Here is a 16,860-nt window from a genome sequence, read left to right as displayed (position 1 = left end):
CATTGACGACACCCGCCATGTAAACCGAGTAAATAATGTCACGTTCTCAAATGAGAACAAGTCATACAACAACGGAACCAACAGTCAAAATAACAATCACCAGCCTGCATCTTCTGGAACAGACCCACAACTGTGACATGTAAATAAATAGGTTGGGGATGCAGGAATATTGCTATCCAGAAATGGAAAATTCGCGATAGGAAAATTGAAATAATCACGTTTATCATACAGCTTGATGAAACGCTGTGAATGTTCGTTTGTAGAAAAATATCGAGATAAGCAGCTGGTGTAAAAGAGGCTGTCGCATCTTTGATTTCAAGTTCTGGTGGATATATAGGATGGACGTAGTCAATAAATGGTTTTTATTACTTAAAGACAAGATATCATCAATATATATGAAAGTGAAATTAAACGACTTTGCAAGGTCTTTGTGATATGTGCATGAAATATACCCGGATCTAACAATGGATGAGGATCGTGTCTTCAGTGTATAAATTCACCTCAATGTCACTATAGTGTCTGTTTATATATCACGAACAGAAATGAAATCTAAAACAATATATGCCAAGTGATATGTTTATCTATGTGTATATATTGTGTCTTATGTACTTGACGGTGTAGGCATTCTGTGGGTAGGATAACATTTATGAAAGCAAATCCAAATTGAAAAAAAAATTACTACAATGGTACTATTCGGTATCGGCTTAAAATGTTCACATCACGCGATTCAATCTATATGTGGGTGTTAGTTTCGTATTTTGTAATATGGAAGTTAGAGTAGGTTATGTAGTTGGTTCGGAAGTAGGTTAAAATGTTTGGTCTTTAAAAACACGCAGGAATTCGTTACAGACAAGTATTAGAAGCCATTCGAACACCTGTGTTTTTTGGGTTTTTTCATACTCCTCGATACTTTATAGAGTGATGAAATGATGTGTGCCTGCTAATCACTTTACTCCACGACTCGTTTAATTTAAAATTCCTGATAGAACTGGAGAGCTAAGCTGCATATCACAGAATTCCGGAACAATTGCAAAATGTCAACAACATGTTTTCCACTGAATATGGTGATGTCATATTATTGAATGTTATATATGTCACATGATATTACCTAATCTAAATATAGAAACAAATATTTATCATTTACCATGGAAAAAGTGTTTAATGAAAACCGTATCGGGATATTATTTTCATATTATTCCAAGTGCGTCACTTTGTCTCTGACGTAGTTGACAGTAAAGACTGTCGCTTGCCAACATGAGGAAAGGGATCTTCTCATTCTTGGGAAAATTTTAAAATCTAACTCTGAAGCAAGAAATATTGATACGAGTTTGAGCAGTATAATATTTCCAATTAGAGCAACGCCATTGTGAGAGTCTCAAACTGACGGTAATACTAAACAGATCAATGTTTTGGTATTCAGCTACAAGTGAAGAATACTACTGAAGTGAGAGACGAAAATAAAATGTTTGATTCAGGTAAATTATTATAATAAATCATAGTTTTTTGCTTGAAAGAGTAAATTTTAACTTGACAATGATAACTAGATTTTCTAATAAAATATTTCTGAATCATTACAGGTAAATGAACAGGATGCGTGAGGCTATTGATCTTTAATACATCGTTCAGAGATGTATGTTCTTATTGCAGGGATCAATACGGAAAGATTAGACATTAATGTTTGAATAAGAAAACTAGATTTGTCGGAGCGACAGGAACAATTCAATGTTTCTGTGAAGAGGTGTACTCTTGAACCATGAAATGAGACTAACGTCCTGTCTGCAGAATCTAAATTCTGTATAAAAGAATTTGAAGTAAAAATGAACTTCTTGCAGATTCTTTCATCTAAAATTAGGCATGACTTTCTAAGTTTGGTCCGATCTTTTTGTAAAAATTGTGATTAAAATTCTTAAATTTAAATAACCATAACTCTAGACAACATAAATTGATCAAAATCAAATCAGAACTTCACTTGCATGTTATCATTGAAAAATAGGTATATAATTACCGTTCTATATCTGAATCAGAGTACATTAACGGAAATGCATTTTGGACGTAAATGACGGTCAGGGATATTCGCCCTCAACCGTGAAATGACAAAGTCTTAAAATAAGCCTAGATATTTCCCCCAACATGAGTAAGTACGTTGTTTTGCGCTTTAAAACGTACGTAGAGAACACTGTATTTACTGTAAAGGAACTCTTCAATACTATTTCCTAATTCACGACGTTTGGTATGGACTGATCAATGCATGTACCAGATATAGGAGCAAAATAAAAAACACATATAATTAATGAAAGAAGAGATATAAACCACTCTATATATGTGTAAATTATTCCACTATCAACAATATGCATTTGCGAAACATATATTACGAAATAATGATATGAAATCACAGACACATCTCTTACAAATGGGCCTTAGTCTAATGAAAAAAAACATTACTTCTGTCTGTATATGAATATGTGATTTGCATTATGAAGGCGTATTTCTTCATATTTACGGGTTTTCTGTGTGAATGATTTCAGGAGAGTGCCTACAGATGATCGAAGTGACAGTCACGTCTATCTGTAAAGAAACACCCGCCATCGCTCCTCTGTAACATTATCTCCCTTGGTAAAAATTTTATTGTCTAAGGTACAGGTCATAAAAGTTTGATTTAATTTTTACAAACATTTTTAACAATTTTTTATGAAAGAAGAACCGTCAAACTCGTCAGTGAAACAAAGCGATATTTACTTAGATATAATTACCTACATCCTTAAAGGTAATAAATGGTTAGCTTTCCTTGTGGTTTTCTCCCGTCCGTTTGATTTCGGGCAAACGTTGTAATACTTATAATTAGACTTTTCACAAAATGATGAAATGACCAGCTGACCATTTCGTCCCTTTAAGGAGACGGAAGGGATACAAATCATTTCTACGTCATAAAAGACCTGTTCTCTGAAATGTTCAACAACAGTCTGATTGCATCATAAACATGGATCCAGGTTTACAAAAGAAAAGAAATAAAAATGATATATTCTGCTTCATCGACGACACCTGCCATGTAAACCTTGGTCAATGCAAGTAAGTAATGTCACGTTCTCAAATGAGAACAAGGTCATATAATATAACAACAGACCCAACAGGTAAACTTACGAGCATCAAACGAGTTAGACCACTGTTTGTCCATCTAGGGGTCGTCAGCAATCATAACAACCTCACTGAAACCCAAACAGCGACTGACGGAAACCACATTGATCGGAAAAAATAACAAAAATTAGATAAGGTGGTGCAGAAGGTGATAATTTTAAGAAAACGTCAAGCAGATGTGTATCTTCTGAAAAATATGACAAGGGATGAAGAAATGGTAGTTGTATAATTGTGTCTTATATAAAATTGTAAGTGCGAGGCGGTATATTAATTTATCTCGGTGGTATTTAAAAAAAACTTTTGTCATTTTAACTGATGTAAATTATGACAATGTTGATATAGTGAACACGAAATTGTTTGAAAGTGGCCGAAGTGCAGGTAAAATGGCAGGTACGACATTCACTTGACAACTTTGGACACGAACATCATCATGAATACACGTTAAATTATATATTTTATTATTGTAATATACGACTTAGCCAAAAATCCATATTAATCTTTCTATCTCCTTCAACATTGTATGTTTTGATAAATGTATAAAACTACAAATGTCAGTATTCTGCTCTTAAACACGGAACAGAGTGACAGTCTACTGACAAAACAGCACAGTCAGTATGGTATATATAATGGGACATTCATGTTAACCAAAACCCACTGCCGGAAGTGACGTAATTGGCATGTTTTTGTTTTAATAAAGACATATTTTGAATAATACAATAAAACATGCAAAATGACAAGCATTGTTTCGTGGCAAATATGAAATCTGTGTATATGTTAATATGTAGATCTATGTAAAACACCAAACGAATCTGTTCCGAATGCCATTAAAAGGTTTCGAGGTTTGCATAACATAATCGTGTCATCAAATTACATATTTATATAATCATTTCATTTAACGTCTCTCATTATATCACTTTTAATGAATTAATTATATTTATTATAAAGTTGGTTAGATTTCATCATTTCACATAAGACAATCGGGATAGAATGACTGGTGTATACTAAATGATACATGTCTGATCACAAGACCGCTGTCAATGCATTAATTATAAATAAAATAAAATAATGATGTTAATAATACAAAAATAGTTAAACATTTATAATAAACTTTATGTTATCGTTTTTTTCTTAATTTAGAAAGTTTGCTATATTTCATTTTTAAATGCCGTCATATTAGATAAAAGGCCTTAACAACTATTAAATTCTCCATTAAATCGCAAAAAGGATTAAAAAGTAAAAAAAAATTAGTCATACAGTCGGCTGACGCCTTCGAATGACAATCGTACCTGTAAGTCAAACCTGCGATGTGAGATTTAAAATATCGTTATATAATTAAAAAGTGTTACTATTTTAGCAATTTCAAAAGTAGTTTTAAATAGTAGCAAGGGCGGAGGTGCCAGTTGTGATATACGATATTTAGACTTAAAACTGCCAACGTCTGACTCGGTAAACTCATTCGTGCTTTTGAGAAAATGAAAAGGGCAAGTAAATAGTCGTTTTAAAATATACCAATATGTCAACAAAATCTTGTCTAAACAAATATACAATAAAACCTGAAAAAAATATGAACAAACGAAAGGTTTACACGCACCCCTGAAAATTTTGTAAAGAACGAATTATACGTAAGCGTGTCATCCACGACACCCGTCACATAAATTTTGGTCACTCCAGGTAAGTAATGTCACGTTCTCAAAGGAGAACAAAGTAAACAACAAGGAAACCAACAGCTCTACCAACGACATCAAATTTCACAATTGTCCAATTTCACACTGCCTGAGGAGATAGCATATTTTACGGTGAAATTTTTATGGTGACAGTTAAACGTCCTCATCATTTTTATCAATCTGCATCTTTTGAGCCCTGTGCAGTGAGTTCATCTGTCGCTTGTCAACATCTTGCACTAAATTTGTGTCATTGAGAACAAGACCTGGAATATCGGATTAACTGAGATATGTAAACACCAAAGGCTGTGGATGCAGGAATGTTGCTTTCGGGGAATGGATAATTGATGGAGGTAATTGAAATCATCTACTTTATCGTAAAATTTGGTAAAACCAAGATTAGATTTAATATAGGTTTAGTTTTAAATTTAAAAGTGTAGGTAGCCAGAGTAATAGTTGCTATAATGAGTTACAGAGAGAAGAAGTTTAATCGGTAAAGTAGGTAGATAGGGACACAATTAATTTAGCAGGGCATGTAGAAAAAAAGCCGTTGTTTTGATGGTATAGGTACACAGTGAAACGGTTGATTTAGTAGGGTAGGTAGATAGAGAAACTAAAATGTTTGACTAAGTAGGGTAGGTAGATAGAGAAACTAAAATGTTTTACTAAGTAGGGTAGGTAGATAGAGAAACTAAAATGTTTTACTAAGTAGGGTAGGTAGATAGAGAAACTAAAATGTTTTACTAAGTAGGGTAGGTAGATAGAGAAACTAAAATGTTTGACTAAGTAGGGTAGGTAGATGGACAAACTGAAAACCAATCGCCTAAGCAGAGAATTGAGTCAAAAGAACAGTAGATTCAGAAGGGTAGATAGACAGAGGGAACGTTCATTTAGTAGGGTAGGTAGATAGAGAAACAATATTTAGTAGGGTAGGTAGATAGAGAAACAATATTTAGTAGGGTAGGTAGATAGAGAAACAATAGATTTAGTAGGGAAGATAGAGAAACAATAGATTTAGTAGGGTAGGTAGATAGAGAAACAATAGATTTAGTAGGGTAGGTAGATAGAGAAACAATAGATTTAGTAGGGTAGGTAGATAGAGAAACAATAAATTTAGTAGGGTAGGTAGACAGAGAAACAATAAATTTACTAGGGTAGGTAGATAGAGAAACAATAGATTTACTAGGGTAGGTAGATAGAGAAACAATAAATTTAGTAGGGTAGGTAGATAGAGAAACAATAGATTAAGTTGGGTAGGTAGATAGAGAAACAAAAGATTTAGTTGGGTAGGTAGATAGAGAAACAAAAGATTTATTAGGGTAGGTAGATAGAGAAACAATAGATTTAGTAGGGTAGGTAGATAGAGAAACAATAAATTTAGTAGGGTAGGTAGATAGAGAAACAAAAGATTTAGTAGGGTAGGTCGATACAGCAACAATAAAACAATATATTTAGTAGGGTAGATAGAGAAACAATAGATTTAGTAGGGTAGGTAGATAGAGAAACAATAGATTTAGTGGGGTAGGTAGAGAAACAATAGATTTAGTAGGGTAGGTAGATAGAGAAACAATAGATTTAGTAGGGTGGATAGATAGAGAAACAAAAGATTTAGTGGGGTAGATAGATAGAGAAACAATACATTTAGTAGGGTAGGTAGATAGAGAAACAATAGATTTAGTGGGGTAGGTAGATAGAGAAACAATAGATTTAGTGGGGTAGGTAGATAGAGAAACAATAGATTTAGTAGGGTAGGTAGATAGAGAAACAATAGATTTAGTGGGGTAGGTAGATAGAGAAACAATAGATTTAGTAGGGTAGATAGAGAGAAACAATTAGATTTAGTAGGGGTAGATAGAGAAAACAAAAGATTTAGTGGGGTAGGTAGATAGAGAAACAATACATTTAGTAGGGTAGGTAGATAGAGAAACAATAGATTTAGTGGGGTAGGTAGATAGAGAAACAATAGATTTAGTGGGGTAGGTAGATAGAGAAACAATAGATTTAGTGGGGTAGGTAGATAGAGAAACAATAGATTTAGTAGGGTAGGTAGATAGAGAAACAATAGATTTAGTAGGGTAGGTAGATAGAGAAACAATAGATTTAGTAGGGTAGGTAGATAGAGAAACAATAGATTTAGTAGGGTAGGTAGATAGAGAAACAATAGATTTAGTGGGGTAGGTAGATAGAGAAACAATAGATTTAGTGGGGTAGGTAGATAGAGAAACAATAGATTTAGTAGGGTAGGTAGATAGAGAAACAATAGTTTTACTAGGGTAGGTAGATAGAGAAACAATAGATTTAGTAGGGTAGGTAGATAGAGAAACAATAGATTTAGTAGGGTAGGTAGATAGAGAAACAATAAATTAAGTAGGATAGGTAGGTAGAGAAACAAAAGATTTAGTAGGGTAGGTAGGTAGAGAAACAATAGATTTAGTGGGGTAGGTAGATAGAGAAACAATAGATTTAGTGGGGTAGGTAGAGAAACAATAGATTTAGTAGGGTAGGTAGATAGAGAAACAATAGATTTAGTAGGGTAGGTAGATAGAGAAACAATAGATTTAGTAGGGTATGTAGATAGAGAAACAATAGATTTAGTGGGGTAGGTAGATAGAGAAACAATAGATTTAGTAGGGTAGGTAGATAGAGAAACAATAGATTTAGTGGGGTAGGTAGATAGAGAAACAATAGATTTAGTAGGGTAGATAGAGAAACATTAGATTTAGTAGGGTAGGTAGAGAAACAAAAGATTTAGTAGGGTGGATAGATAGAGAAACAAAAGATTTAGTGGGGTAGGTAGATAGAGAAACAATAGATTTAGTAGGGTAGGTCGATACAACAACAATAAAACAATAGATTTAGTAGGGTAGATAGAGAAACAATAGATTTAGTAGGGTAGATAGAGAAACAATAGCTTTAGTAGGGAAGATAGAGAAGCATTAGATTTAGTAGGGTAATTTGAAAGAGTTGGCTTAGAAGGGTAAGTGAACAGAGTATGAATCGGAAAATAAATGTGTAATATTTGAGAACAGAAGATCAGCATGTTCGTTTGATGGGTTTGTTTGATAATATCAATGACAGTTCGAAAATTTGGGTATTGTGCGTATGTATGAAAGAGAGGGGAGACTTAAAATGGGGTAGTTGGTTGTTACAGTGTAGGATTCTTTCCTTAGACATTCTAGATCGATTTTTCCTCCTAAATCCCTACTAAAATCTGACACTCAAAGGTTATCACAAAAAGGCTAGTGGAAACACTACAGCCTCGTTCCTGCATAAGTTCCTACAAAAAGTATACCATTGACAGGATGCATACTCTCATTAAGATATTCATGGAATATTTTCTTTATTTTCTTACGTATGTGGACATATGTCTATAGCATTTACATGGAAAGCATTTCCAAGAACAAAAAGTGCCGACGATTTTTGAATCCGTCGCAAAAACAGTGGTAGTAACATTACATAAGCTAAAATATGATTACAAGCAAAATACAAGTGACTAAGTAGTAGAAATTCAGAACTACAAATAAATAAACAAATGAGAGAATCGGTTCCCAAATATAAATGTTGACTGAAATTATATGCTGTCTTATATGCATAAAAACATGCCTTGTAAATCATTACCAGATGGCAGATCTAACATCTAGGACCAATCTCACGACTTTTTAAAAACTAATAATCCATGGCTTGCTTTCCGCTACTTTTCATACATCTCACAAATCTGAATAATTCATGAAATTTCATCAAAATATATATACCACCTAATTATTATTCATTAATTAAAACATGAATTAATAAATTATTTCTTTTGCATCTGTTCAACATGCTCAGCTGACACCATATCTTTATACCAGCAAAATGATTAATATTAAAATTGTCTACAATTATTCATTATCCATAAAAAATCGTCTCCTAAAATTATCATGTTCCATGTTCTAATTAATATAATCATTTGAATATTCATGTATCTTATATTAGACCTACAGCATGGGGTTGATTTATTAGACACAATCTGTTCTGGACGTGGTGTAATTTGACAGCACAGACAAAAGTAAACTTATCTACGTCTCATAAAAGATAAAGAAAAAGAAATCAAAATACATTTATATCTATTAGTGTTTTTATCGTATAAGCCGAACTTACTCGACTTTTCCCCCTGTGAAGTTATACGTTATGATTTATCATGAATCTAAACACGTAGAATTCTGGTGAGCACATTTATGGATTTCTCTTTAAATTCTTAATTAGAGTTTTTTTGTATATATTTCTGCAAAGAACTGTTGAAAGGGTGTTGTCATGACAAAATATAACGAAACCCCGCCCTACCCCTACCCCACTTCACCAAAACCTGAACCAACACAACGGATCTAGATGTAGCCATTGTTAAGTTGAAGAGTGATTGACGATCTCCAATACATATGAACGTTAGATATTGTTTAAAAATAGCAGATCCCGCTGATACAACAAGTCATAAACGATTGTGTAAAGGAATTATGTTGAATAAAAAAGTGAATTGAATCGTTTGATCCGGAGGTCGAATGTCAATTGAACAGAATAATTTAATAAAACCATCTATAGAGAAACAGTGATTTTCAACGTCTGATATTGACACCTGTAACCATAGTAACTGATCTCAACTGGAAACAAAGGACGGGAAACACGAGACCATGCCATTTGTTAATGATATTCTGTTTAATAGTTTATTGTTATTCCAGTAAAACCTATTTTGTTTTATTTGATTTATTTATTTTTTTCTTTTTTAATTTTCCATCGAGACATGTTATCTAATATTTAGTGATGGGTAATAAACAGATTGTTTTTGTAATACTGTAAACATTTTCTTAATTATGTGTGGAGACTTCATTGTCGGGTCATAGATAATAGATACGCTGTATTTATACAGCGTACCTGTAAATAAATGCTTTAACGAAAATAAGCATTATTCATTTTCTAAAAATTAAAAAAAATCTATCATTAAAACAATTTTTCCGGTATGACATTTCTTAATCAAATGGAAAATTTCATTTCATTCACGTTGCATCAAGAAACTCCTTATTACATATAACATTCTGTACGTATCAATACCTTTTCCTAGTTTAAATTAACCAATAAGAAAACAACAATTCGATCTGCAGTATACTTTACAGTACGTATTGGCAGCCGGTGATGGTACGGAAATTCTAGTATTCGATTAACATAAACTATCGTTTGTTTTCAAATCCTGTTTGTACTGTGAGTGTTTGTGACATTTCTGAAGTTAGTGAGTTTGTTTTCAAATCCTGTTTCAGTCTTAAGAGTGTTGTGAGTTTGTTTTCAAATCCTGTTTCAGTCTTAAGAGTGTTGTGAGTTTGTTTTCAAATCCTGTTTCAGTCTTAAGAGTGTTGTGAGTTTGTTTTCAAATCCTGTTTCAGTCTTAAGAGTGTTGTGAGTTTGTTTTCAAATCCTGTTTCAGTCTTAAGAGTGTTGTGAGTTTGTTTTCAAATCCTGTTTCAGTCTTAAGAGTGTTGTGAGTTTGTTTTCAAATCCTGTTTCAGTCTTAAGAGTGTTGTGAGTTTGTTTTCAAATCCTGTTTCAGTCTTAAGAGTGTTGTGAGTTTGTTTTCAAATGTAAACTGTGTACTGTAAATCGTAAGAAACGTACGAAATATTTTACAGTAAATTTCTAAGATATAAAAAAATTTGTTTACGTTTCGATTCTTTGTTTGTTTATCTTTCTGTTGCTAGTTTCGCTGCTTGTTTATTTATTTATTTATTTATTTGTTCAGTTGTTTGTTTGTTTCCTGCAATATAATGCTTAATTATACAATATGTATTAAACCAAAAATATCCATACGAACACATAATTGTCCGAGTATTAAAATCACACAAATCTGGTCAGCATTTATCCCTATAATTATTGGAAAACAATTAAATACATCACAGAAATAAGAAGATATGCCTTACATATATTATTTCTGTACATCAACCTCACTTCTCTCTGTATCAATAAATATAAATATCATCTGTAGTAACTGTTATCATTACTTGTATATTCAATAGAACAGCTGTCGACACCTAATATTTTTAATCATTATACCAGGCACTTAAACACACACTACACACCTTTTATGCGGAATAGATATTTTAATGCATTTTGAAACTTTAATAAGAGCATATTAATTGCTCTTTTAATTGGAAATAAATAATGTCGAAAGATTTCATTAGGTTTGTTTTTATCATGATTAACTATGAGCGAAAATACATATCATATTAATATTTTACAATGTCTAGTCATAGTAAATTTACACAGCTATTCTGTAATAAGGTTTGTCTATATTCCATCCCGGCAATGCTATATATTATTCACCTTGTCAAATCCGTACACTCCGATGGTAAAAAACATGACATTAATATACAGCTACATGCCAATTAGATATGATAAATGGACTATCATACAATTGTATCGTGTTAAAGCTGCTGAACCTCCCCTCTCATCCCTCCCCAACATGTGTTAATATGAGTAATTGTTTACGGCCCAATCCATCCTTCACTTATACCTAAAGAAAACAATACTAGCCACATTCATTACAACACGTATAAAATATGTACGCTGATCTATTCGACAAGTGAAAGTGTAGCATCCCTTATAATAATATAAATCTGCTTTAGGAATAGCATTTTCATGTAATTGGAAATATCATTTATAACTGTGTGTTAGTTTGCATGTCCCCGTGGTGTGACGCTGTCTAACCCTCAGCTTATAATGTGACGTTTTATTCTCACATGTGTATGCCAACCGATTGATATTTCCCACGTTTACCTTTATCATTTCTGAATTTATAAAAACATATGAAATCCTATAAACGTTTGCATATCATTAATTCATACACATCAATACAAGCACACGTGACATCGAGGTCTACACACGTGCATCCCTCTCTCAACTCAACTCTGAGGAAAAATTTACAAAAAATCCGTAAACCCATATCAATAAATGAGAGAGTAAGTGCAAACCAAATGAAAAGATTTATGTCTTCTCTTTTGAATATACTTTTTCAAGACAAAGCGAGACAGTTATTGTCTTTTTTCCCAAATAAAGTGAATTTATATCATTTAAACTCTATAACCGACCACAGAGGTTTTTCACACCTCCCCAACCCTATACAGTCCAAATGTGACAATGGCTTCAGGACGTCTTATTCCCTTACCATCTGATCCTTTGTTCTATATTATTTACCACCTAATGGAGACGAACTCTCCTTGGCAAATACCTATGTATAAATAGTTATATGTTACCTTAGTAATGAAATCGTCAGGTAAATGCCTCTTTATTCAGGTATCACTTAACTGTATATATATATATATATATTTATATGTGTGTTCCTAAGATCTTCCATGTCTCAAATGACGCTTTAAATACTTTCAGTTATGATAAAAATAACTGTTCTTTGGTCCCAACAGATGCAGCGTACACGCAAGGTAGTAAGCATATATCGGGCATTCCCTTACATATGTAAAACGATTAGATAGGTAGTTTGGGTTCACAGGAAATTGAGACATTTTACAGTTATTAATATATTTCTGCTCTACAAATAATCTTGACATTATTGTTTTTATTCCGATTATTACACTCACCATAATTATTCAGTACAGATGGAACCTTTAAACAGTAAAGGTGTGGAGAGAGGTCACTTATACGACTGACAATTTTTCTTGAAAACTATGTTCTGACACATTTATCTCATTCGAAAACCATTTGAAATTTTGGACTAGGTCTCACGGATCAGCCTCTGAATCACCATTTATAAAATCGATACGATCATTAATAATTAACGAAATAATGTAACAGTACAGATAGGTTATATTCAGATTACGTATCAGGGAAGATTTTAATCGTCAATTTATCATAAATTAACTGAAGTTATTTTGTATCATGAATTATTGATTTCGAAAAAAAAAAAACAATCAGTAGTGCTGATTTTTGACTGCTGAGGATTTCATTAATCAATCTATTTATAACGTGATAATACAATTCTCGGAATCTCTCGTGAGAAATGCAAGATGTCCAGATGACGATCTTTGAACCATTCCCCTCATATGGCGGGCAGGCTGACAGGAGGTCAGGCCCTTTCTCCCACAACACAGCCTGTGTCGAGTTAGGCACGGGGTCAGGACGCCTTTAATAGATGGTTGTTTACCAAGTAATAGGGGCTAATATAACCGAAAATTGATGCGAAGATCACCATAACATGCAATTATCTAAACGCTAAAATATATACTAGTGCTCCCATCCTATACTTGTGTCCGGATATATATACACCGGCGTACGGTTTCTATCAAAACGTGCTACTCTGGTCTTTCTTTGATTTTATTTTATATACGATTTTTTTTTGGAAAGTACAATTGTTTCTTGTACTCTTCACAGTCGACAATTTAATGTTGGTAGTGTAGTTAATACTTCAAAAACAGTCCTTGGCATAAAGTATACAGGTATCAAATAACGACCAATAAATGGATGTTGTATGGATTACATTTAACTGAAAAACTTTTCAAAAAATTTTAATTGAATTCTTAATCAATTATTTCTTTCAATGTAAAAATCAATGGCAAAAATAAAATCGACGTAATGAATATTTAGTGAGAAGTTTTAGATGAAACAAATAAGCCAAATGCTTCTCACATTCTTTCTCAATTTTGAAAACTGAATTTTGGTGATGTACACAGTTTGTCGCGTGCATTTTGACAAATGGTACTATTTACTAGTACGAATAATCGTTTTAAATGAGAAAAAGGAGTGATTTCTCTTTTCATAGTTCCTGTAGAAATGTTAAAACATATGTTGTAAATTTATTTACTCACATGAAATAATTCTGTGTTTATGGCCGTTTTGAGCTCTCTCGATTTTGATGTTTCAGTCAGTGTGTGGCACACCATAGGTGAATTACCCGAACTAGCTATGAGTCTTTATCTGCGAAAATCTCAACATTTGAAATGTCACTTGCGCTGCTAAACCATCAGTTGATTAATGGATTCAGATGAACTACGTTGAAATATTTTACAAATACTGGAGACCACACTCAACTCGTTGAACATTAAAGCGGATCTTTATTCGAGACTGGTTTTAATGTTAACCCCTTCCTCCAACTATAATTACAGTGGAATTGACTTCTTTGTAAACATATGGAAACTAATCGTTTTAAATCTAACATGTTAAATACAATTCAAATTATAAACACAAATTCGTTCCACTACTCCAAAGGGGAAACTAAGTAATTGAATGGTTGAAAAATAATGATTACCTGATTTTTAAAAATTTATTTTAATATATAATTTATAATGATAAATAGGACGAGATTTAAATTCAATGTGTAAAAAAGTTCCTTTTTATGTTAAATAGTATAAAGGGTTGAAATTTACAACAGTTATAAAAATATCAGCATTTGGAACATTACAATTTGGTTACATAACATGAATAATTTTTAATAAAATATACGTCAAAGCGAATGTTATTTATGTCGGGAAATATCACTTTGATGAACTACTTGGTACACGTTTGTTATGTATTTATATTGATTTGATAAAATATATGTCAAAGAGAATGTTATTTATGTCCGGAAATATAACAGTGATAAAGTAAACGATCCACGTTTGTGTTTCTGTAGCTACAGTAAATGTATTGTCAATATCATACCATCGCCATCAACGTTGCTACCTGATTAAGATCTGTTGTGATTCACGTCATATTCTCAAAATAAAATGTTACTCTGCGATTCAGCTTTAACTCAGATGTATAGACTTCATTCTAAAGAACGACCTTCTCAGTTTGGTTCATAGTGGCAACACAATAATAAAAAAAATATACCTATATTAATAAAAAATATCATCTATCAATTTTGCTTCATTGACACTGTAATTAAACTATCTAATTTTATTTCAACATCCCAGTTCCTCGTTTCGTTTATTTTCGGAAAGAAACTAAATTTACGATCTCAAGTTTTATTTCTTCTTTCGTCCATTGCACACGAGTGCATGTGCACAGCAAAGTTAACTAGCACATTTCTAAATTTTCAATATTTTTAATTGGCATATTACACTAAAATATACGGGCAAAAGTAGATTAAGTTATTTTCGAAATCTGTACCATTTCATAAAAGACAAATTAGAGAAAAAAGGTCGGGATAATAATTTCAACAAAATGACTTGTGCAAAAAGAGTGAGCATAAATGACCCTAGTTAAGAAGAAAAAAAACTAGACTGCATTCAACAGGCAGAGTGGATTTATGTTAGATTTAAATGTTTGCCAACGATTGGTACATAGAATAAAAGATTAGCCCCTAAACAATAGGTATCAGTGGCGGATCTTCACGAATTGTGACTCGGAGTATTTTTACCAAAGTTCATTAGGGTTACACAAAACGTCAATCCTCCGGGGTGTAGGGAGAAAAAAATCCCGAATAACTTGAGCTCAAAATACCCACTATGAAATAAACACCCGAAGAGTTCTCCTGTGAAGGTTTTTATGGTTTAGATTTTACCTGCAGATTTTAGAAATAAAACAAAAAAGTGTAGAAAAGCAATGCAGTTTACTACATGAAGTGCTAGGTACGAATGGCTCTACTCGAAGGTTTTTCTCTGTAATTTAACAGTGAGATCTTTGTATACCTGTAGATCATTGATACCTGGGATGCTCCGACCTTCATGCAATAGAAAGAAAGATTAGAAATACGTAATAAATTTTGTACCTATATCAGATTGCCCTCCAGGGCTCGGGTCTCCGGGGGACTGCTTTCGAACCGGTTTCTTTTCCTTCATCCATGCATACTCCTGAAATTTTAGTGCGGACCCGTCTCCGAGTCCTACTCCGGACGGGTCCCGTCCTGTGGGGTCGGCCCCCATGGCCCTGGGGTCATCCTGTGGGGTGAGGCCGGCCTGTGGGTGGGTATTTGCTGCGAAGGGCTGACAGTAAGCCCCGCGTAACCCTAACTCTTGGACAGTGATGGATGAGGGTGGCATAGCACTTTCATTGATACTGCCGACACAAGTCATAAATTCTGCGATACTAGGTTGACTGTTAATAAAACCTGATTCCCTGCCTTCGTCCATCGTCATCACACTCACTGTAAAAAACAGAATAATCCCACTCCAAACACCCGACCTCCTTTTGCCGGCATCTGATTAAGAAGTTTACATTTGTTGATCGACATCCGTATAGCATTTGGCTAAATGCATTAAAAAGTACAGTACGTCTATGGTCCAACTCGAGACTAACCAACTGCTACCGGGGTCACATGACCTTACCAGCCAATCGTAATAGCCAAGACATACTCCGTATGGGCCTTGTACAGCCTGCAAACGTAACTATGGCATACAAAATGGAATTATCTTTTAATTTTATCGAGATGTCTTCAATTGTTTTACTTACATATCTCTTGAATTCCAGTGTTCAAATTTTTAGTCAACTGTTGATTATTTTGCGCGCGACTGAACCGCTCGATGATAGATGAGTGTGTCTGCTACGGGAATGAGACTGTATTATAATCGGACGGAAGTCATTACTAGCAATAATTTTGTTATTTTTCATGGCCTGTCACAACCGGAGGGGCCGACTCACAAATCACCACAAGGCCAATTTTCACGTGGTATTAAAATCACCAGTTACTTGTGAGTTGAAGAGGGGGTTTCACTAATGATCACAGACCATAATATACTACCACGATGCATCGGTTGTTACACTATCGGCATATACTAGTCAGTCATGTGCCCGATTCGCCCCAGTCGTGGCAGGTAGGAGTTTTTTTGCTTAAAAGCAAGGATAACATCTAAACCCGGCAGATTGGATTAACTTTCGTTTCCAGACCCGTTTCAATCTGTGTCTGATCGTGGTTTGGTGAAAACCAGTGCTGCGTTCAATTCTCCAGAAAAAGGGATTTTATTTGTAAGTCCGTTTACAACAGAATGTGGTTTTGTGAATTTGACCTGTTTGTGTGAGCATTTGATAAGTGTTGACATGGAATTGTGTAAATTAAAATGGAATTTCATGGCTTGTTGTAAGTATAGCTTATCCTGTATTAAAACATTACTATATATAGCGTAAG

General features: G+C 33.6%; 1 protein-coding gene across 1 annotated transcript in view; it reads right to left on the bottom strand.

The window, feature by feature from the left end:
• Window positions 1-15,874, bottom strand: part of LOC132557363 (putative uncharacterized protein DDB_G0282133) — a 35,847-nt gene extending 19,973 nt beyond the window's left edge. The window contains exon 1 of the mRNA XM_060221854.1: window positions 15,508-15,874. Coding sequence (XP_060077837.1) covers window positions 15,508-15,874 — 367 coding nt within the window. The remainder of the gene's footprint in view (window positions 1-15,507) is intronic.
• Between the last annotated feature and the right edge of the window lie 986 nt (window positions 15,875-16,860).

The sequence above is a fragment of the Ylistrum balloti genome, unplaced genomic scaffold (genome assembly GCF_031769215.1).
Source record: "Ylistrum balloti isolate Yb309-2 unplaced genomic scaffold, AGI_CSIRO_Ybal_v1 Utg370662, whole genome shotgun sequence".
In the NCBI taxonomy this organism is placed as follows: domain Eukaryota; kingdom Metazoa; phylum Mollusca; class Bivalvia; order Pectinida; family Pectinidae; genus Ylistrum; species Ylistrum balloti.
This window is presented reverse-complemented; position numbering and strand designations above follow the sequence as displayed.